The sequence below is a fragment of the Dipodomys ordii genome, unplaced genomic scaffold (assembly GCF_000151885.1).
Source record: "Dipodomys ordii isolate 6190 unplaced genomic scaffold, Dord_2.0 Scaffold12, whole genome shotgun sequence".
Taxonomy (NCBI): Eukaryota; Metazoa; Chordata; class Mammalia; order Rodentia; family Heteromyidae; genus Dipodomys; species Dipodomys ordii.
In genome coordinates, this window is record NW_012267228.1 from 11840423 (window position 1) to 11864170 (window position 23748).

The following is a 23748-nucleotide window of genomic DNA, read 5'->3' on the forward strand; positions in this document are numbered from 1 at the left end:
CCAGGAGATCATTTTTATTTCAAGAATATGATTAATAGCTGAATATTACTTTGACAGATTTTTTGTCTTTTATTTTAAGACAGGGTCTTGCTATGTATCTGGGCTAGCTTCAGACTTAAGATCTTCCTGTCTAAGCCTCTCAAATGCTGGCATTATAGGTGTATACACTATGCCTAGCCAACAAGTTATACTTAAATGGATGGATATCAGAAAATTCTTTGCTTTTTTTTCTGGGAGAGGAGCAGTGATTGAATTCAAGGCCTTTCACATGCAAGGCACTAAGCTGTCACTAGCCCAGTATCAGCAAATGTCTGGTCCATATTTAGATGTTTGCATTATGCTATTTTTTTTTTTAGTTTTAGTTTTTGGGGAAGTACTAGAGTTTGAGCTTGGGACCTTGAGCCTAGCAACTGCTCTATCTCATTGGGAGCCTGGTTGAGGAGGCAGTGGTATTATACTGTTTTGAAAAATCATAAGCCAAAAGTACATACTGAACTGGTTCAGGCATATTAGAAACATTCACAGAACAAAATCTCAGAAGGACACATATTCATGTTCCTATAAATTATCTCTGGTAGTGAACTCATGGACAGATTTCCTATTTTACTCTTACTTTTGGGCATGTTATAGTAGTGAATATATATTCACACACACATATTGTCTTAAGTATACATCTTAAGACATTTAAAGAAGTGCTTGAAGCCAGTGCTGGTGGCTCATACCTGTAATCCTAGCTACTCAGGAATCTGAGGTCTGAGGGTCACAGTTTAAAGCTAGCCTTGTACAAGAAAGTCCATGAGATTCTTATCTCCAATTAACACCCAGAAAACTGGATTTTACTTAATTTTATTTTATTTCTGTCCTTAGTATATCCTAATGCTTCAGGAAAATTAGCCTGTAGTTCCTGCTGGAAGTGACTTCACTTTCAATGTGATGTTTAAAATTATAATTATCAGCATCCATCCTAGCTAAATTGTCTTAATAGACACAGTGGTTAAAGGGACTTCACCTATTTGGTGTAAGCTGAAGTGATTGGACCAAAATGTGGGTTAAGTACTGGATTAATCATAGAAAGCAGCTTTCAAAGCCGAAGTTGTGAAGCTGGGGTTTTGAATGCCACAGCACCAAACATCTTTTCCTTTCAGAAGTTTTGCCCTAGCAGGATTTCAGGTGTGAACTTTAAACTTCACCTCTTCACCTGGTTAAGCCTAAGCAACATCTTACTAGAAAGATTCAACCTTAGACCTTAGCTAAGCCTGGTGGCTTAAGGCTATAATCCTAGCTACTTGGGAGGCAGAGATCAGGAGCAGCCAATGGCTGAGTGCTATAGAATGTACCTGTATTGCTTGTGATAAAGAGAGAACCACAGCCCAGGCCAGCCTGGACATGCGTTGAAATTAACCAATGCAAAAATAGGCTGAAAGAATGCCTGCTTAGCAAGTGTGAGGCCCTGAATTCAAATCCCAGAACTACCACAGATGACGACAAGGAGGAAGAGGAAGAAGCCGAGGAGGAGAGAGAAAAGAAAAGAAGAACTTTATTCCAGGTTGTGTGGAAACAGATTTGTTGTGGTCCTTCAACAGAAAGTGGTGCTGATGACTCACTACTACTCAGGAAGCTGAGATCTGAGGACCACCGTTCAAAGTCAGCCTGGGCAAGAGTCCATGAGACTCTTATCTCAAAAAAAACTACTCAGAAAAAAACCGGAAGTAGTGCTGTGGCTCCAGTGGCAGAGTGCTAGCCTTGATAAAAACAATCTCAGACATAGCTCCCAGGCCCTGAGATTAAGCCCCACAACTGGCATTTTAAAAAAGGTGTGGGGAGGGTCCTCCTGTCATCTGGACAGGTCACTTGTAACCTATTCCCCTTCCCACCTGCTGGTACAAGATGCTCTGGGAGTACAGGTTCTGTCAGACACTGCCTTTGTTTCCTGTCTTTGGGATCTTGTTTTCCCAAGTAGTGGTAATGGTGGATGTAAGTCTGCTCATCTATCCATCCATTGACTAAACAATAGAGTTCCAACCACGTGTAGGATTCTGTGCTCTGATACTGGATCTGCCATGGTAAATAAGAACCAGGCCTGGCCCCTGCCCCTTGGTAGAGAGATGAGCCTCAGAGATTCACATTCACAAAAAGTGAACTTGAAATCTTGGGGAGTGCTGCTTAAAAAACATATTCACTTCCCGGAGTGCACATCATAGCTGCCTAGACTGCTCAAGTGTAGGAAGAGGGAAGAGGTATGTCAAGGGAAGATTCTCTATGGAAGTGTGTGCTTTGAAGATTTGAGAACCTCAGGAGTTGGCTTCACAGGGGAGGGTGGTGATCTTCAGGGAAATGCAATAGATCCATCATGTGCAAAAGCCCTTTGGCAGGAAGGAATTCTGTGGGTGTTCCAGAAAGTAAAGGTTTGGAGGTGTGGCTCAAATGGTAAAGTGCCTAGCAAGCATGAGGCCCTGGGCTCAAACCCCAGAACCACAAACACAAATCCAAGAAACAGGAACTGGAGGATAGCCAGGGTGACCAAAACATAGAAGAAGGATATATGTGTATAACTAGTGGGCAAGAGACTGACAATTTAGGCTGAATTTAGACCATACTTTGCCTTCCAAATACTGGAGAATTTGAGTCTTATTCTAGCAGCATCCTTACTAGTAAGGATTTAGAGAATCTGATGGATATCACTGGGGTTGCAGTAGGGCATGTTTAGGGCAGTTTGAAAGTTAATAGGGCCCTTGTGAAGGATGGATGTGGCCTGTGTTGGGAAGGAGGATTTAGGAACTAAAATAGATTTGGGGATGAGAGAGGCAACATGGAAAGTGATGCCCGGGTATGTGGTTTGTATGTAGTATTTCTCTGATTTTGGAAAAGTCTCAACATAATAGCTTTTGTGGGGAAATCTTCAGTATATAGAACTTAATCTCTTGGGATAATTCAGGCAATAGCTACTTTTCTTTCTGTGTCTCTGTTGTTTCTTTTTATTATGTAAAAGAGTGCGCTCAGTTATCTATTGAGAGTTTGCCTTGAATGTCTTTTTGTGTAGTTACAGAGTATAGTTATTTTCTTACTATAGTCCCTTATAAAACATAATAATATATGACATATATGTATAGATTAAGGAATAACATTAAATGGAACAGGAACGTACTACCACCATCAATGCCAAGAAATAGAACAATCTCTCAGAGGCTCCCTTTGATACTAGTGACCCCCCCCACAGCCCCACCCACTTCCAGAAACAGCATGAATCATGGGGCAGTGGTTTCTTTTCCTTGACTTAGGTATAAATCCTGGGTTTACTGTTTGTCTTATTTGCTTCATTTTTTAGTTTTTGGTAGTTCTGAGGTTTACTCCACTTGCTAGGCATGTGCTCTTACCTCTGAGCTACACTTCTAGCTTTCTTTTTTCCTTGTTCTCTTCAGGATAATCTTGCTTCCTACTCAGGCATGCACTGTCCACTCTAGGCTTCCCATCATTGCTGGGCTCATGGGCTCATGTAGCTGCATCCAGCTTCCCTCTGTGGAGATGGAATGCCACGGACTTTTCTGGCTGGCATGTCTTAGATCCATGTGTGACCCTCCTGTTCTGAGCACTACCCCCAGCAGTGTGCTGCAAAGGGGTCTCACTCACCAACTTCTCTGCCTGGGCTTTGCTTGAAATCCAATCCTCCTAATTAGTTAAGATTACAGGTGTGAGCCACCTGCACCCAGTTTAATTTTCTTTGCTTTTGAACGTTGAGCACATGAAATCATTTGAGATGTGTTTGCACTTTTCCATAGTTAATGGAGCAGAGCACACACATTCCACGTAGTTTCCAGTCACTGGTGTTTCCACTCCTGTGACCCCTCTGTCTGTTGTACTCTGCACTTTCTCAGTGGGGCTGTCTTTTTCTTCAATTTGTAGGACTCTTCCAGTATCTTAGATACTAGTCCTTTATTGGTTAAATATGTTATGCACATTTTCTCTCGGTGGATAGTTGATCTTTCATTCTCCTTGTAGTGTCTTCATAAACAGAAGTTTTTAATTTTAATGCTGTAGAACTTTATCAGTACGTTTCCTCATGGCTGTGCTTTTTGTTTCTTGTTTAAGAAAGTCTTTATGATTTGGATATCATAAAGATATTTTCCTATAGTACCTTCTAAAATTTGTATTCTTTTTGCGATTGGCATTTAAGTTCTTAGTCCACCTGGAACTGATTTTTTTTTTCTGTGTTGTGAAGTAGGAAATCCAGTTTCCTGTCTCTCCATGTGGATACCCTTATCTCAGCTCTATTTATTGAATGCTGTAGCCTTTCCTCATCTGCCGTCATAAATCAAGTTTACATGTATGCCTGGTCTGTTTCTGGGTTGGCTGTTCAGTCCCCCTGATTTACTTGTCTGTCAAGCACCGGTACCACACTGTCTTAATTACTGTAGCATTCTGGCTTAGAATCAGCTTGTCAAGTTGCATGAAAACTGTTTTTATTGGAATTGCTTTGAATCTATTAATCAGTTTAGGGAGGGTGAAACATTTGGTCTTTCTTGCCAGTAACATAGTATGACTCTCTTAAGTTTTCTTTAATGTCCTTCACCATAAAATTCTGTAATCTTTTTCATAAAAGGCTTACACATATTTTGCTAGATTTATTGCTTTATATTCTGGTTGCTCTTGTAAAGAGGGTCTCTTTTTGAATGGTTACTTTCAAGCTGCCTGTTTAAAGGGCATATGGGCACTTTTTATATTGACTGTAATTCTAGCTGCCTTAGCAAGTTGCTCTAACTCTGATTCTCTTCACTTGTCCCGTAGACAGTTGGAAATGCACATAATGAGGATGGAAATCTATACACACACACACACACACACACACATATTGCTTTCCAAACTATATGTTCTTTTTTTCTTTTTCCTGTTTTCTTCATCTCATTGTTATCACTTAGACCCTCCAGTACCATGGTGAATAGATGTGGAGGGTTTAAATCTGCCCTTTTAAGAATATGGTGTGTACTGTAAGCTTTTATACATGTTTATCAAGTTTTAAGAGGTTCTTAATTTGTATAGTTTTTTGTTCCAAATGGTTATGGAAGGTCTTTTTGTGTGTGTGTGGTTTTTAGTTTGCTTTTGGGTATGGTTTTGTTTGTTTGAAGAGTGTGATTTGAATTCAGGGCTTCAAGCTTGCTTACTCAGCTGTTACTCTACCACTTCAGCCACACTCCAGCCTGGCTTTTTGCTGATTATTTTGGAGATTTTTTTTTCTGGTACTGGGGCTTAAACTTTGGACCTGGGCCTTATCTGTAAGCTTTTTTTGCTCAAGGCTAGCACTCTACCACTTAAGGCACAGCACCACTTCTTGCTTTTTCTGAATAGTGTATTGGAGTAAGAGTCTCTTGGAGTTTCTTGCCTAGGCTGGCTTTGAAATGCCATCCTCAGATCTCAGCCTACTGAGTAGCTAGGAACACAGGCATGAGCCACTGGTACCCTGCTTAGAGATGGATTTTTTCTTTTCTTTTCCTTTCTTTTGCCCGGGCTCTCCAAACTGCAGTCCTCTAGATCTCTGTATCACAGGTGTGAACCACTTGTGCCCCAGCTGGTTATTGAGTGTTGTGGCATGATTTTCCTCATCTTTTTGATGATCTTGAAGTTTTAATCTGCCAATGTATTGAATGCCATAATTTAAATTAGGCATTGTGTTTCGGGAATAATCCCATCTTGGTGTATTATGTAAAACCTGTGCTAGGTTTGGCTTGCTAGATGTACATGCGTGCCCTAAAGGGAAGACAGGGAGGAGGAGAGATTGACCTGTGCTTTTCCATTCTTGTGCTACCTTTTCATGGGTTTGTGATGAAAGTTATACAAGCCTGATAAGATGAGTTGGGAGTACTGCTTTTTCTCTTCTTTTGAAATAGTTTATGTAAGGTGGAAATTATCTGTTCCTTGAATCTTTGATAAAATTCAACAGAAAGATATCTTGGATCTGGGTACTGTGGCTCATGCCTATGCTTCTAGGTACTCTGGGGGCAGAGATTGGGTGGGAGGAGTAAAGGTTTAAATGCAACTGGTACAAAAAGTTTGCCCCATCTCCACCAGTAACAAGCTGCTACGATGTTACATGCCTGTACTTGAGAAGCACAAATAGGAAGATTGTGAACCAGGCCAGCCTGGACAAAAATATTGTACCCTACTCAAAAAATAACTGAAGCCTGGGCGCCAGTGGCTCAGGCCTATTATCCTAGCTGTTCAGGAGGCCAAGATCTGAAGATCACAGTTCAAAGCCAGCCTGAGCAGCAGGAAAATCCATGAGACTCTTATCTCCAATGAACAGCTGTGGCTCTGTGGCTGAAGAGCTGAGGAATAGCACCCAAGCCCAGAGTTCAGGCCCCATGACAAAAAAAAAAAAAAAACAACCAAAAAACTGAAACGCAAAAGGGTTGGAGGCATGGCTCAAGCAGTAGAGTACTTACAAGGCCTTGAGTTCAAATCTCAATACCATCAAAGAAAGTTTTGATTCTTGACTACACATTTTTAGTTGATAAAACTGTTATTTTGCCCCTTATTTCTGAGTCAGTTTTGATGGGTTCCATTTTTCTAGAAATACATTCATCTTAGTATACATTTGTAGTATTTCTACTTTTTCTTGTTTTCATATCAGTTTTGCTAGAGTAAATTTGTTTACTTTGTCACTGTTTTACTGTCTTGATCCTGGCTGGTCGTGTGTTGGTTATCTTTGATTATTATTTGCTTTTGTCTGTGTCATTGGATTCCATCTCCATGTTGGAGGTTCATTCTATTCCTTCCTCCACAACTTCTTAGGTAGATACTTATTACTACATTGACATTGAGCCTGTCTTCATTAAAAACCATGAATTTTCCCCAAGTGGCTGCTTTGTGATTTCACAGGTTTTGAAATATATTGAGTTTTCATTAGCATTCCACTCCAAATAATTTAATTTTGCTCATGAAATGTTTAAAAGTATGTTTCTCCACTCCAAATATATGGATTTTGGCAGTTTGTTTGTTCTTGTGCTGGTCCTGGGGATTGAACTCAGCATCTGGGAGCTGTTCCTGAGCTTTTTTTGCTCAAAGTTAGTGCTCTACCACATGAGCCACAGCTTACTTGAGGATTTTTGCTGGGTAACTAGACATAAGAATCTCACAGACTTTCCTGCCCAGGCTTGCTTCAAAATCAATCCTCAGATCTCAGCCACCTAAGTAGGTAGAATTACAGGCATGAGCCACCAATGCCCAGCTAGCAGTAATATTTTTATTGTTGATTTGTAAAGTCATTGCATTGCTTTCAAAGAATGATACGATTATTTTGAAACAACCTGAAATTAATTTTGTAACTACCTACAATATAGTCACTCTTCATAAATTTTTTATTTTATTCTTTAAAATAATTATTTTTGGCAGTGCTAGGGTTTAAACTCAGGGCCTCACGCTTGCTAGGTGGGCTCTCTATGGTGTGAGCCACTCTGCCAGGGCATATATTTTCTATTGTTAGCCTTCTGTATGTCCTCATGGGTGTGTGTGTGTGAGAGAGACAGAGAGAGAGAGAGAGAGAGAGAGAGAGAGAGCTGTCAGTTTTGAATGGAGAGATGTATGGACATCTCCTGCTGTGCTGACAGTCCTGTCAATTTCTTCCTGTAGACCTGTCAGTTCTTACTTTCTGTGTAAAGGCGTGTCATTTGCTGTTAACAGTTTGTAATTGTTATAAATTGTTATGATAGTTCTATCTCTTGGTGAGTTAACATTTTTCATTATGTAGTAATCTATTTTTATCACTTGTAAAACCTTTTGCCTTACAGTCTGTTCTGTTTAATAGTGAGTAGCATAGCTGTCCAAGGTACTTTTTAAATTTTGTCTTGCTTATATTCTGGTCTTTGCAGGGTTTAATTTTTATCAACATTTTTTTTTAGTAAACCTTGACAGTATTAGGGTTTGAATTCAGGTTTCCTGCCTGCTAAGCAGGTGCTCTGCCACTTGGGCCATGCTTTCTGTCCTCTTTTTGGCTTTGTTATTTTGTTACTTTTGTCCAAGGCTGTCCTCAGACCACAATCCCTACCTGTGATCCAGTATAGCTGGGGTGACAGGTGCATACCTCATGCCTGTCTTGTTATTCAGAAGGGCTCTGATGAACTTTTTGCCCTCAAACTACGTCCTCCTACCTCTGTCTCCTGAAGAGGTAGGATTTACAGGCAGGACCCAGCATACATGGCATCAACTTGATGACTGGTTTCCAATAAACTCAAATATAATGGTAAGTTTACCTGTTGTGTATGTGGAGAAATGTACTTTGAACATATGATGTACAGAACTGGTCCCCAAATTATTGAGATACATCAGTAATAATTTGGGGACCAATTATACCTTTCCACATTTTGGTTTAGAGTCATCATGTTTGGTTTCCTTGAGTCACATCTTTCTGTCTGTGATTCCCAACTCCACAGTGTCTTTAGTTCTTCCTCTAGCCTCTTGTGGACGTCCCTCTCTTCTGGTCTCCTTTCCTTCCTTTCTCCTTTCCTGCCACATGCTGCCACAGTCTGACACTGCTTCTTGGATTTTCCCACTGGAATGTCAGCCTGGCCATTCTGAAATAATATAACCATCGCTGTCTTGTTCAGAAGTCCTTGGACGTTCCCCTGGTCCACAGGATAAAAGCCTAAATGTCTGACCCTTCCTTACATCCTCTTCCTCACAGTGGAAGCATGCACCTCTGACTGGACACCCGTCCTCCTGCTTGAACTTGTGATCTTCCTGCCTAGTCTTCTGAGTTCTGGATTATAAAAACATCACTAACACTCCTAGCAGGTTACACGTTGCCCTGGCTTTCTCTAATAATCCACCAAAGTCTTCTCTCTGTAAGAGTTAAAGCCAATGTAGATATCAATTCATTGGTGCTAGTCATATAATGCAGCCAGTCACAGAACTGAAAATTCTGTCAGAATCCTCTTCTCCTTAGGCCTTTATTTAGTGAGTCATTCTGCAGTGTCACCCCTTTATTCTTGCTTAGCCCCATCAGGAGTAGCCACAGCATGGTAAACTTCCTGTGAGTGAGAGACCTTCCATCTGAAGCAGCTGAGGTGGCCTCAACACCTTCCTCCTCAGCTGTGTGGATATTGGAGGGTGAACACTGTTCTCTTTTGCTCCCAGTCAGTTTTTCAGTGGTCAGTAAAGCACTTTTACCATTAGTATTTAGTCAGCATCAGTTTTTGCCTTCCATGATCATAGCTATGCTTCTACCCTACTTTCCTCCCTTTTCTATCATTCTTAGTTTATTGAACAAACTGTGAGCTCCTGGTCAGACTGAGAGAGGCAAATACTTCCTTCCTGGAACTTCTAAGATGTACTCTGGTGTGTGTGTGTGTGTGTGTGTGTGTGTGTGGCAAATACTTCCTTCCTGGAACTTCTAAGATGTACTCTGGTGTGTGTGTGTGTGTGTGTGTGTGTGTGTGTGTGTGTGTGTGTGTGTGGCAAATACTTCCTTCCTGGAACTTCTAAGATGTACTCTGGTGTGTGTGTGTGTGTGTGTTTCCCCCTCCCCCCCACACACACACACCCTGGGGTTTGAAATCAAGACTTAATGTTTGCTAGGATAGTATGACATCACTGAGCCCACACCTCTGGCCATGTTTCTCTGTACTTCCCACCTGGGCCTGCATCTGAACTGCTGCCCTTGAAGCTTCCTGTCATTGCTAGGATCACAGGTGTGTACCACCATGATCCTCCTGTTCTCAGCCTTCCAAGTAGCTATGATGACAGGCATGAGCTACGGTACCTGGCTTCATTCTCTCTTCTTAAGCTAGGAGCCACAAACCCAAGTATTGTTTTTAATTGCAAGGCTGGGATCAGAGAATCTTCCCCTGCCTCTAGAACTGAGCGAGTTGGGATCTGGGGCCTACTAGCAGCTTCAGATACCTGCTGTCCTTGGACAGCCATTTAAACTCTTTCTCACTTCAGCTATCCCTAAAATAGAAAAGAATTGGCAAAATTGGGTGGCCTGATCCTTGCAGTACATTTAGGACATATTAACCCAGAATTCACAGTCAGTAAATACCTGCTAAGATCAAAGCTATGTTGAAGTGATGCTCATTGAACTGAGGTGGTCAGTCCATAGAAGTAGCTGTATTATTTATCAAGTGTGTACTATATTCCAGGCATTGGGCAAAGAACTTTATGAACATTATCTCTCTTCATCTCACAGGCTGCCCGAGTTTTGGTTATGTTCTCATTGCAACTTGGAGAGATCAAGTAATCCAGGCCTGTTTGACATCAGAGCCAGAAGTCTTGGCTGCCTTGCTGTGGTCACCCAGCCATCTGGTGTCTTCTAGAACTTGCAACCCCCTGGTGGCCCTGCATGTTTTGCTGATGAGCATCAGACCTAGTGTCTTACAAGCTTCTGGTCTAGCTAGGGAGAGAAGACGAGATATACAGGGACCATAGTTAGAGAACTTCTGAGTGACCCCTCCTCAACTCAGTTGGTTGTTAAAGATATGGTAATAAGAAAGACACAGAAGGGAACATCAGGCTGGAGCAGGGACCTGAAGGTGTTGGATCTGACCTGGCACATCGATAAAAGGAAGATGATCTTAGCAGGAGCCTCCTTGGAGCAAATCTCAGGTCAGAACTGACCTGTCAGGTGTCATCACCATCCTGCAGTGGTGGTCTATGTGTTGAGTACTTAGGGTGCGCAGGAATGGAGAGGTGAAACTAGATCTGCAAGTATGAAGTTGCAAGCTAGAGGCCCTTGGGTCACATTTAGCTCTCAGTAAGTTTAGGAAAAGTTAAATTAGTTGTCAACACTTAAAAATTGGAAGATTTTATAGAAAAGTCTGGATTTACAGCTGCTCTTGAAATCATAGAAGTACTGGCAGTTGCTGGGCCCACATCCCCACATGGCAAAATTGGCTGGAGCTAGGGCCAGCTGTCCCCATTATGTAGGACAAGTGCTCTCCCCTCTGTCACAGACCCTCATCTACCCACTAGGCTCCATCTGTCTGGCCCTGCAGCCACAGAGTTTGTGGCCTTGGCCTTGGCTTAACATAGGAGCTCTCATGCTGGACTGGGTTCCAGACACACTGCAGGCCCTAGGCAAATCGGAGCCATTTTTTTTTCTTTGCTGCTGGATTGCAAGGGCCTCGCAGCATGCCTAGCAATCCTGGGCACTCAGGCCATGTGGCATCTGGGTAGCAGCAGTGACTGCACTGGAGCAGAGTGGCTTTTGGATGCTGTCACAGCGCTCCACGGTGTTTAGGTGAGAAACAGGCCTGTCAGCCTGGTGGCTTAGTTTGAACCTTGTTCTCAAGGCCTACTGTGGCTCACCATTAGCACAGAGGAGGCTTGTGGTACAGGAAACAATCTGCATATATTTGTCAAGGACCAAACTACGGCTCCAGCATTGCTACTTTCAGCTCCCTGCAGGAGCATGGAGCACAGTCCTGTTGTTTTCTTTTCTAGACAGCCACTGAACAATAGGAACAGAAAGTGCACGAGGAAGGCAGGCTTCCAGCACAGACTTTGTCACACACAGCAGGCTAAGAGCATGACAAAGATCACAGCAGCGCTCTGAGTCCTGTGTGTAAACCTAGTTACCTTTGTGTAAGGCTCTGATCTCCTTCCTAGCTGCTGACAGCAGCTCTCCACATTTAGCCTGTTGTTGTGTTGCTTATTTATTTATTTATTTATTTATTTACTCCCTTTTCTTCTGCATTTGATATTCTTCCAGGTGCCATCTTAATGCACCTTGCCTTCCGGACAGTAGGCAAGAAGAAAGTCCTGCTGCCTCTCCCTCAGGCTCAGGTTTTGGAAAATCAAAGCCAAGGCAGAGGCAGTTCTTCCTGCCTGCAGCAGGGTCAGCGATGGGTGTAATGTGTCCCTCTCAGCGCGTTTCACCGGATTCCTTGTGTTGTTGAGTAAGGGAGTGAAGAGCTTCTGCCTTTTTAGGCAGGTGGGGTCTGCAGCTCTGATCGAAGCCAAGCTCTGTGCTCCCTGTTTCTTTGTGGGCCTGGGTTTGCTTCCACAGAGTGTAGAGTGTGGTGGCTCTTGTTCTAAGCAGGAAACATTTCAGTCATTTCAACACTATCCTTTGAATCAAACCATAATTAGGTTTTTGCATCCAGTTCTTGTAGGAACACGAAATGCCCGGCAGCCAACAGGTTTGGTTCTAATCACCATCCTCTCACAGTGGATGTTTAAATGGTACTGTGTGTTCCTATATTTAGTAAAATAATCTCTCACAGCCACTCTTTCATTCTTATATTTAGTAGTCAGTAATTTTTGTCGATAGCAATTTGAGTCTGACTGGGACATATTGGCAACTCCTCAGTTCTAATTATAGAGTTTTGCCTGTGATTCTTGAGGACTAAGTGAACGTAGGATTTTAGAGATGACCAGCAAACTCCTGGAGCGCTCATCTCTGAGAGTCATTGTCCCTATAGTATAATGTGGACTAGGTCAAATATAGCTTCAGTTTGATAAAACTAGCCTGGGAGACGTACATCCATGAGTGCCTTGTCCAGTGTGGGTGGCATGATGAAGGACTGGTTCTACTAACAAGCCTTGGCTCCCAGCACCTTGGTCAACTTTTATGTCATCAATTAACATTATTTACGGAGGTGGCCTTACTGCTTCTGAGGATGGTCCAGCCTACCCACATGGGTCTGTGCATATGAAAATCAGGCCACATATGACTCCTGTGGCTCTGGAGAGTAAACACTTGGCCATCCAAGGAGTGCGGAGAGTTTCTTACCTCCTAACACGGTGGATGAGATCAGCCAGGCTCGTATATGTGGAAGCAGTTTGAAACCCCTAAGGCCAAGGCCAGCGGGAGAACATTAGTACTTGGGATTTGTGACTCCCCTGTGTTGTTACCTGATGTCATTTACATTCTCTAGGCCTCATCCGGGAGATGTGCTTGCAAGTGATGAAGTCATTACCTGGTGTGTTTCTAGTGGCTGAATGCTTATATAACTACTTTCCTAGCTATGTTAGTTGTAAAATGATACAGCTTATTATATTTATAATATAAAATGCTATCCAGCTCATATTTATAATGTGAAATTCCAGCCAAAATTTTTTTCTTGCATTCTCTTAAACCTCTGGGTCTTCCTTTGAAGAAATGAGGTGATGTGTTATTGCTTTCCATGTACATGGACAGTGTGGGCTGGATATCAGGCTGAGGCTTTGATTATAGAGTATGAGTGTGGGCAAATAGGAATTTAAGTTTCAAATTGGCCCCCAGAATTGGACAGAAGGTTTGATAAGAGGTTGTCTAGGGATGGTACTTGATCTAGAGACTCATAATGGCTACATGAGGAGCCAGAAGTGGATGTACCAAACACTAGGTAGGTAATCAACCAGAGATGGAAGGTGGGGAGAAGTATGATAGCTAAAGGCAAGAATAAGCTAGATCCCACAATGTCAGCCTCTTAGTGTATTTGGTACCTGATGTCACCTTTTTTGTGGGGCTTTCCTTAACCATGCATAGACGTGCATGACTGTCCCCAACCCTGAGTTGCTCTCTGAGCACCTTTTCAACTGTGGCCTTTTCTGATACCTGTGTATCTAACTTAGTTGCTGTTTATTGTGTTTGTATACATGAGTACAAGTTTGTGGGTAAAGAGTCAATGCGTCACAGTGAGGAACAAGGAGAAGGTGCAGGCCTGCATGCTGTCCCTGTGACACTGGAGGTAGTGGCTGCTTCCACATGTCATGTCACTAAAGCCTCCTTCCTGCCTTGCTCCCCTCTCCACTCCTCATAGCCTTAGAACAGCCTCCGTTGATAATACTAATCCTTTTCTAGAAGCCTCTGCCTCTTCTTCCTGTCCTTCCCTCACCCCATTCCAAGCCCAAACAGCTGACCTCCTGGGTGTCTGGTGGCTGACTCCTGCCGTTCTGAGAGTCCTGGTCTGTGAAAGGCTGCAAACACTGAACTAGCAAAAACCTGAGCCGCTGCTCCTAGGGGAGCTGCTGGGTAGGCACCACACTTCCACCAGCTGATCAATAGAAACCTTGTTTTCATGTGCGTGTTTCTGTTTAAAGACTCCGCATTTAATAAACACTGCTGACTCTACCTTGAAGTCATGGCCAGCAGCACTGTAAGCCCTTCTCTGAAAGCTATGTCCGGCCCTCTTCCCCTTAGGAACACCAGAATCAGGTTGGGGAGCATTTTAAACAGAATCACCAGCAAAAAGCACGAATGTGGAAACCAAGACACTGTGTTTAAAAACAAAACAAAAACAACGACAACAACCAAACCACTTGTTTGGAGTGCAGAGGCCAACGCTGAACTAGAGGCAGGGCATTCTGCTTCTCTCCCACCCCAGCTAGGGCCCCGTGTATCAGGTAACTCAAAGCTTTCACCTCCTGGGTGTGACAGCAAAAGGCCACAAAGGCACCGTAAATACTGATGTAGAGGTTGATTTTCAAACAAATGTTAGTGAGTAGGTGAATTCTCATATACTTTCAAATAATGAGGAATGGCTTTTTCTTAAGGACAGTACACTCCAGGCAGAAGAGCAGAAATAAATGTGCTTTTTTCCCTCCCCTTAAAGAATTTGATAATTGAATATTTTTTTTTAAAATAGCCTGGGAAGAATGAGGATTTCAGCAGTCTTATTACCTTCATGTTATATCAGATGGAACTCTTTCCCCTAAATGTTCTCTCCTCTTCCACTTTGGGTTATCATGGCTACTTCTTTGCCATACATAGAGAAGACATGATCTTTTGGATCAGAAACTGTACTTTGTGGCCATTGTTATACCCACTATAACTAACATATGATTGTTGGTCAATATGTATTTGTTCAAAGACCAGCGTTGGGCCTGGGACAGTGAGCTGGAAAGCCACAGCTCAGTCTGATGGTTTCTGATACTAGCCCACAACGCCACATCAAGAAAATTAAAGTTTTCAGGGCAGTTGGCAGCAAACCTTCTAGCATGAACTCATGTAAGGACGTAAGAGTTGACAGGTATGAAGTGACAAATCATATATTTTGGCTTGAGAAATTCTACGGTCATTGATGACAGGACACTGCTGGGAGTCATGGTCACATGTGGCATACGTACTTTCTTTCTAAGAGGAAATTAAAAGCTCAAAATTCGGAGTCTCAGGAGGTCTAAGAACAAGTACAAGAATTCCAGATAAGACATGGTCAGTCTATTGTTGAATTTAGGCATTAGAAATTTTATTTCCGGGGCTGGATGCTGATAGCTCATGCCTGTAATCCTTAGATATCAAGAGTTTGAGACCTGAGGATCTTGGTTCAAAGCTAACCTGGACAGAGAAATCCAAGACTCTCAGTTCCAGAAGAAAAGCCAGAAGTGGAGATGTAGTTCAAAATAGTAGAGCTCCAGCTGGTTGCAAAAAGCTAACCAAGAGTACAAGGCCCCGAGTTCAAGCCCCAGTACTGGTACATACTGGCATAAACAGAAATAAAGAGAGAGAAGAGGGAGGAAGAAATGAAAGGAAAAAAAATTATTTCAGGGGATTGAGGTTCAGAAACTAATTAGCTAGACCTCTGGCTGATGAGAGTAAACTTAAAGTGGCACAATCTATGATATAATTTCTAAGGAGATGACAAACAGAGTAAGAAGCCCCAGGGTAGGTATGAAGAATGCCAGAGAAGTTTCTGTGGTTTTGAAGAGGAAGCTTGAAAAATGAAAGCATATGATTTGATTAATCTTAGCCTTTCATTATAGATTTAAGAGTATGCACTTTTAGTCTGTCTATAGAAGCCTATGTCAACAAGCACCTGAGTAGAATTCATCAAAGTGTTCACCTGAGTTGCAGAATTTGATTCTAATATCTAAGTTAACTATTGTTTCACAGAGAAATGTGTTAGTAAAATGTGCTCTTCTATTAAGAGTGAACAAAACAATTGAAGTGCCAAGAATCCCAGCAACCAACCCCAGTCAGCTGAGCTCTACCAAAAGCATTTCCCCACTGTGTGTCCTACAGTGATAATGCACAGAATGCCTGAAAACTTAACATGGCTGTCTTTTTTCCTTCCAAGGGGAGGTCTCCTGTAATCATGTGTATTTTCATTACAATTATAGATATTAGGTGTTAATGAACATTTATGTGCTTTAAAATAAAAACTTTTGAGAAAATAAGTTTAATAGAATACAAGTCAAGTAAACTTTCTCCCTTTGATTAAGTACTCAAGTAGAATAAAGATTCTTAGTGATACCATTTAGATTTTTGTTAAAAGAAAGTATTAGACACTTGGAAACAATACTAAAGTAAAAATAAAGAAAATAAATTCTTTAGTTTGGAAGGTATTAAGATTGGTCTGTGGATCCAAGTCCTGGGAGAAAATGTCTTTTCTAGTGACAGCTGAAATGACCCAAAGGCAGTGCTTTCCTACCTGAGGAATAAGTTCAGTAGCAGTGAACTGTGTGCTTGTGCAAAGAAATGTGGCCTGTTCTCTGCACACATACTGAGCTGGCTGAGGGACCTTTCTCTTGGCAGTTTGGAAGAGCATGCTTGCCTTTTAAACAGAACTTTGAGGTGAGGGGTAAACTATTAGGAGTCACAACAGTTTGCTTTCCTGGGGAAAGCTGATGCTGTCCCTGGATGCCACCCATACTTCCCATTCTACACACTTGGCTCCACCCCCTTCTCCCCAACCAACCTCCAGATGCCTGATGATTCCAAGACTCCCAATATGGGTGGGTGTTTTTTCAGTCGATTTTTGCTGAAGTCTGTGCAGATTATAAGTATATAAGTCATTAGCCTTCATACAGCCAGATACCAGGAACCCACCTGGCCCAGAGTTGTGATGCAGAGACCCCCAGCGGGTCTTTCCTGCACTCTCTCAACACTACCCCATGACCTGCATCCTGATTTCTTTGCTGGCAGTTGGTTTTGTCTGCTTTTGAACTGTGTGTAACTAAAATGTTAAGTATCGTCTTATAATTTTCATGTGTGGTTTCATTTATTCAGCATTACTTAAGGAGCATTCCGATTCTAATTTCAGTTCTTAAAGATCTCCATGGGGCACTTAGACAAAATCTGACAAGCTGGAGTGAGAGCAAGACAGTAGAGCCAATTGAAGTCATGTAGCCACCTAAGAGGTGTGAGTAGGGATTCTGGGGAGAGTTGAGTGTTAAGGTGGACATGTTTCTGAGCACTTTCCTCTTGGCCTTTGCCTAGTGGTCATAAGGCACAGCCATAGGACTTCCTGCCCAGTCCTTGCCAACTCCCCATTCCAATCAGGATAGAACCCCTAAGGCATGCATCGGACTAGCACCCCTGCCCCAGTGCATGCAGTGTGACCTCACCGCCTCTTAACTTGATTACAGCTGTAGAGACTCTTTTTTGGATCTGTCTTTCACTCTACCAGATACATAGTAATAAACCTATTTTAACATTTTTTTATTTTCATTTTCTATTTAAGGACTAAAGCCTGTCATAATTTTTTTTGTTGTTGTTGGTCATGGGGCTTGAACTCTGGGCTTGGGCACTATCCCTGCGCTCTTCAGCTCAAGGTGAGCGCTCTACCGCTTGAGCCATAGCACCACTTCCAGTTTTCTGGTGGTTAATTGGAGATAAGAGTCTCATGGACTTTCCTGCCCAGGATGGCTTTGAACTGTGATCCTCAGATCTCAGCCTCCTGAGAAGCTAGGATTACAGGTGTGAGCCACCTGGCCTATCATAAATTTTAAAAGAAAAACAGTGGTAGGGTGTTAAATGTGGTGGACTCATGCCTGTAATCCCAGCTATTGAAGAGACAGAAATTAGGAGGATTGAGGTTCTAGGCCAGCCTGGGCAAATAGGGCAGATCCCATCATAACCAACAAGCATGGCATATTCCCACTTACATGGGAGGCAGAGATAAGAGGACCACAGCCCAAGGCCAGCCCTAGACAAAAGCATGAAGGCAGTCATGAAGGCAGTGGAGGTGCTTCAGAAGCTGTGCTTGAATCATGGCATTCACTAACAATCAAAGAAGGAAGCTTGACAATAGTAGTAAAATTAGGGGGAAATCCTTGTTTTGGATAACAAAAGGTCATTTGAGCATCCATATGCTGAGAAACCTTTTACAAAAGTGATGATGCCTTGGTTTATTTTCTGTAAAAATTAGTGAACATTCCTCAAAGACCAACATAAAGTGATGGTGCTGTAAAGCAAATTCTGTTAGAGCTGTGAGTAATATAATTTGTATTTGATCCATTTTTTTATCTTGAGAATCCATGTGTATATGAAGTTAAAACCTGCATATTATTCAGGTTGCTAAATATTTCATCACTACGTCAGGGTGAAGTGTAAACCTTCCATCACTGTTTGCTATTACATTTTAGTCTCTGGTTTAAGCTGATTAAAAGGTCTTTTTCTGGTCATGGTTACTGTCCGGTTCTGTAATGTGTTGTATAAGCATGTGCCCCTTTGAAATTCTTGTCCTTCCCAGAGCCTCAGAATCTGACTTTATTTGGAAGTAGATTCTGCGCAGATTAGTTGAGCTGAGGTCACGGTAAGGTAGGGTGAAGCCTTAATCCAGCACAATTTATGTTCTCTTAAGAAGCCCCCCGGGAAATGGTTGTATGGAGGGGAAGTCACAGGCACATAGGGTCAACATGCTGTGATGGCAGGCGCAGCTGGGAGCCTTGTACTGAGTCAAGGATCACCAGTGGTTGCCAGTAACATGGGACACTACAAGAAAGACATGGGCGATAGTTCACCACTGCTGGCACCTTCATTTGGACTCACGGCCACTTTGTAGTTGTCAGCTGTGGCAGCTATAGAAAACAAATACAAGGGTTTCGTGACTATCCATAGATGACGTGTTTCTTATCATCTGTGCCCACATCAGGGCTGGCATCTTGGCAACTGAAAGAGAAGTCATTGCATTGGCCCAAGTTAAGTATGTCTTGCTTTTTCAAAGGAATTGGATGTTTCTGTTCCTGACAAAGCTGGGAGTAGTTTTGGCTACTACAGTAAAACATCAGACAGTTCTGAATTATCTACATATCAGTTGGTAATTATTTTTTATGGCGGCTCTCAGTTGCCAGCTAGGAATCATATAACAACTTCTGCTTTATAGCCTTTTTGATTAGGTATAGAAAGGTATTTGGGGAAGAGAGCCTAAAGATGGGAGTTGGTTCTGAGTTTTCAGTAGACAGGAATAATGATAAGACATTATCATCAGTGCCCTTTAAGAAGAAACTCTGCTTGGCCCCAGATAGATGCTGAGACTGTAAGCATTGGGTTTGAGGGGTGAATAGAAAATGGAGTGTCTTAGCCAGTCTGCTGTCCCATATGAACAGGCCTCGGATTGTCTTCTGACATCAGCGGGGCTTGGCTGGCAGTCCACTGGGTTTAGGCAGAAGAAATGAAACGTAGTCATTTACCAGAGCTTGTGGTAAGCAGTTATTGCAGGAAGCGGTGAGAACTTGGTTGGTGGTTGAAGATGAAACTCTATGGTGAGAAACAGGATGCTTGCTTTCCATTTATGCCCTGGGTTACCAGTGTGAAGTTAGCGAGGAAATTTCTTATTAGCGCGGCGCTGGCAGAGGCATGTACCAAGCTTTCCCGACAGTTACATCTGCTGTTACTCATCAACAATCAGTTTTTAAATCTTCCAGATAGGATATTATCCCACAGATGTAGAATGAAAACTTTTCTTAAAGGTTACATGATAGGATTAAGTTTACAGTAACTTTCTAAGAAAAACCTAGAGTATAACTTTATTAAAATACTACATGTGTTGCATCTCTTTTAGATATTAAATCTCTTCACTCTAGTATAAAGATTCTCTTTATAACACTACAACCATGTCCCATACGCCACAGAGCTTTTCATGATCTACCAGAATGGTGTTTATAAGAGTCTGGATGTCTAATAATGTCATTTGGCAGTATTTTTCACATGGGCTAGCTATGTTCATTTGGAATATATCAGAAAACCCGCTGCCTACCTTAAAGAAGCTGAACTGGCAGCACCATTATTACAGCATAAGTTCTAGAATTCACAGGGAGTGACAGATTAGAACCAACCTGTGGCTGAAAGAACAAAATGACTGCTCTGTCATGGTTTAATTCCTTCCCAAAGGAAATGCTTCCTTTTTGTTTTGTTATATATGTAGACCTAACTTTTGTTCAATACCAATTTTAGTTTGGAGAATTTAGAATAGTGCTTTTATAGACTTATACTTTATACCAGAACTTTATTGCTAATCAGGAAAGTAGCCAGCTTGGACTACAAAAAGTGGGATAATAAAAAATAGCAATGAATCAGCTTGGTGAAAGATCAAAACTGAACACATAGCCCTTTATTTTTAACCATATATATTTAATCGTAGAGTGAGAAACAAGCTTTTGCCTGAAGGATAGAAATTCACCTGGCTGGTTTCAAGCATGATTCCTATTTGCATCACAGGACTCTTCCTCGCCCCTTTCCTGTCTGTGACATCAGGCAGGTGTTAGCCTGGCTGTAGTGGGGTGCTGCCTGAAAAGAGCCAGGAGGAGTAACAGGAGGAGCTTGCAGCATCTACATTTGTAAAAGACACTTAGGGAGAAACATTGTGTAGTAGACAATAACATTTCCAAGTAATTTCCACTTGGGAATTGATAAATCTAATGTATTCATTAATATTCACAAAATGATCTCAGCCCCACCCCATCACCCTGTGCATCTGCACACTGACCCCAGGGCCTTGCACATGCTGAACAAGTGCTTTCCCACTGAGCTATCCCCAGCCCAGTATTAACAAAAGTAATTCAATTTTCCCTCCTTTCTAAACTTCTGAAGTTAAAGCCTAGGTGTATACTGCCTTTACTGTTACTAAGCTAAAGGTGTTAGTCATGCTTCCTTTGGAGAATGTTGGGCATTGTGTCAGAATTTACACATTTGGAAGATGTGAAGCAGAACTCAGACTGGGAAAGAGCAACGATTGTGGTCTTAAGGAGGGGAAAAAAAGCTTTATAGAGCCCCAGTGTTGGTGGAAGGCTGCATATTGAGGTTTGGGTTTCCCTGTGGCTGGGATGTGGCCTTTGTGGCTCTCTTCACCCCTCAGAACCTGTTTACTCAGCTATGGAGGGAAACCAGTGGAACTGATTCCAAAGGCGGTTGTTGGGAATAAATGTTTGAGGAACAGTTGTGTTAATCAGCTTTGTTACCATAACAAAGTACCTGAGGCAGTCAGTTTACAGGAGGAAAGATTTATTTTAGCTAATAGTTTCAGAGGTTTTAGTGCATGCTTGCCCTGCTACTTTGGACAGCGCATCATGGCGGAAGCATGCGGCAGAAAAGGCCTGGTTACTTCATGGTGCCTAGAAACCAAAAAGAAAGAGGAAGGGAGGGATGGAGTGGGGTTAGGACTCCACAATCCCTTTCAAGGGCATCCTCTGGATCCCACCTTAAAGGTACCTCCCCACCAGCCTGAACTAGATACCACTGGCACAGGCTGGGACCAGGACTTCAGCACGTGGGCCTTTGGGGGACATTCATGAGCCATTCAAAATTCATCATCCTAGCTACTCAAAACTGAGGATCATAGTGTGAAGCTGGACTAGGCAGGAAAATCCGTGGGCCCTCCTATCTCCAGTTAACCACAAAAAATGCCGAAAGTGAACCAATGGCTCAAGTGGTAGAATATCAGCCTTGAGAAAAGGGGCAGGGGGGGGGGGGGGGGGGGTTAAGGGGAGGAGGGGCAGGGAGACAGGGGTAGCTCAGGGACAGTGTCCAGGCCCTGAGTTCAAGCTTCAGTACTGGTATAAAAATGAAAAGAGAAAAGAAAGTGATTGTCCCTTCACAGCCTTAGAAATAGGCGATATGGGCTGGGAAAGTGGCTCAGTGGTAGAGCGCTTGCCTTGCATGCCTGAGGCCCTGGGTTCGATTCCTCAGCACCACATAAGCAGAAAAACAAAAGCTGGAAGTGGCGCTGTGGCTCAAGTGGTAGAGTGCTAGCCTTGAGCTGAAGAGCTGAGGGACAGCACCCAGACCCAGAGTTCAGGCCCCATGACTGGACCCCCCCCCCAAAAAAAACTGCCAGTATCTCAGTATATAATGAATTTGTGTTTAAATGTCACTTGTATTTTCTCTTGTGAGGATTGTCTGCTTGTATGTCTGCCCATTGTTATGTTGGATTGTTGTATCCACTTTTAAGAACTCTGTTAGGGGAAGGAGGGCCTGGTCTTGTGAGCTGCAAAGATTTTCTCTGCTTCAAGTCAGCCTTTTGGTGTAGCTTATCATGGGGCAGGGTAGGGAGTGTGTACCTTGCTTTTCCTTCCTTCCTTCCTTCCTTCCTTCCTGCCTTCCTTCCTTCCTTCCTTCCTTCTCTCTCTCCCCTCCCCTCTTTCTTTCTTTTCTTCTTTGAAGGAGTTTTTTTTTCCTTAAATTTATCAAGCTTCCCTTTTGTGGCTTCTGTATTTTGAGTCATGATTAGAAAAGCCTTCCTTATTCCAAGACCATAAAATCTGCATTTCTTTATAATGCTTTCGTCCCATCTCCTTTTTCACGTATATCTTCCAAGTTTGCTGTTTATGCTTGGTGGGATGGGTGGCGTGGGGATTCCGCTCTGGCCTCTTTTTAAGCCAGGCTAATCAAGGAATAATCCTAATATCTCTTCTTAATCCTAATATCTCTTCTTGTCCAGGTCCAAAAAGCTGAGTACTCTTGCAGAAGCCTTGAAAGAAGTCTCCCTCACGAAGGCCCAGCTGGGGTTAGAGCTGGAGGAGCTGGAGGCAGCAGCGCTTCTTGTCCAGAAGGAAGAAACATCAGGAAAAGCTGGCAGATCAAGTCCTGGCCCCTGCCCCGAAAGCAGCGAAGAATCCACGGGAGAATCGGAGGCGGAAGAATCATCAGAGGCAGAAGAGTCATCGGAAGAATCAGACAGCTCTTCATCCTGTGATGGCAAGGACCCGGCTTTAGAGGGAGACCAGCCACGGCTGGGCCAGACAGAGCCCATTATTTCTTTGCAAGGCTCCTCTCTGGGGGCGGGTATGAGCACCCTGCTTCTCAGCGATGGCCAGGTCCGCGAAAACACAGTCTGGCAGGACTCTGTCCTCAGCCAGGGTCAACTGATGGCCTGTTCTGGGCCCCCCTGGGAGCACAGACCATTGATTCAGGAGCTTGAGGATCAGCTGAGCACCACCCTTCAGGTTTCCACAGCCCGGGACAGCACAGCAGACTGCGGGACAGAGGTGGGGACGGGTGACCCTTGAGCCCACGTGGGTTGCTCACTGTGGGGACTGCTGATAACTGCCTTTCACTGGATGCATTTCTGCACATGTATCCTATGTTATTTGTCAGTGAGCTACTCTTACATTACTCATACCTTGGGTTTCTTGTTATATCTTGAAAAATAAAGTTCTTAAAGAACTTTTTCCAAAGTGTAACTGTGCTAAGCACTCCACAATGTGGAGCCCAGTGCTGGCTTTTAGCTCTTCAGTGGTATGCCGACCATGTGAGAAAGTAGTCATATTTGAGGTGTGAGGAGCGTTTATCTATGAATACACCAGGTAAAACATCACCATAACCCAGGTCATGACCTTGCCCATCATCTCCAGGGGTGGAGGGAAAGGGCTTTCTTATCTGTCCCTCACTTCTAGCCAAAAACCATCCACTTGCACCCCCTGGGCTGCCACTGATCTGCTTTGTGTTCAGTGCAATGGCTTGCATTTCCCAGATCTTACATAAATCGAATCTTGCACTACATGTTATTGTATCAGATCAGTATTTCACTCCAAGTAGTTATTTTGAGATTGAACCTAGTGGCAGCCTGTTTGTTTTGTGTTGTGTTTTCATTGCTGAGTATTATTTCGTTGAATACACCTACT

The 23748-nt window shown here is 42.9% G+C and overlaps 1 protein-coding gene across 1 annotated transcript in view; it reads left to right on the forward strand.

Annotated features, from left to right (window-relative positions):
• Shq1 (SHQ1, H/ACA ribonucleoprotein assembly factor) overlaps positions 1 to 23156 on the forward strand; it is a 76103-nt gene extending 52947 nt beyond the window's left edge. The window contains exon 11 of the mRNA XM_013010592.1: positions 22566 to 23156. Within this exon, the coding sequence (XP_012866046.1) occupies positions 22566 to 23133 (568 nt within the window). The 3' untranslated portion in view covers positions 23134 to 23156. The remainder of the gene's footprint in view (positions 1 to 22565) is intronic.
• The last annotated feature ends 592 nt before the right edge of the window (positions 23157 to 23748 follow it).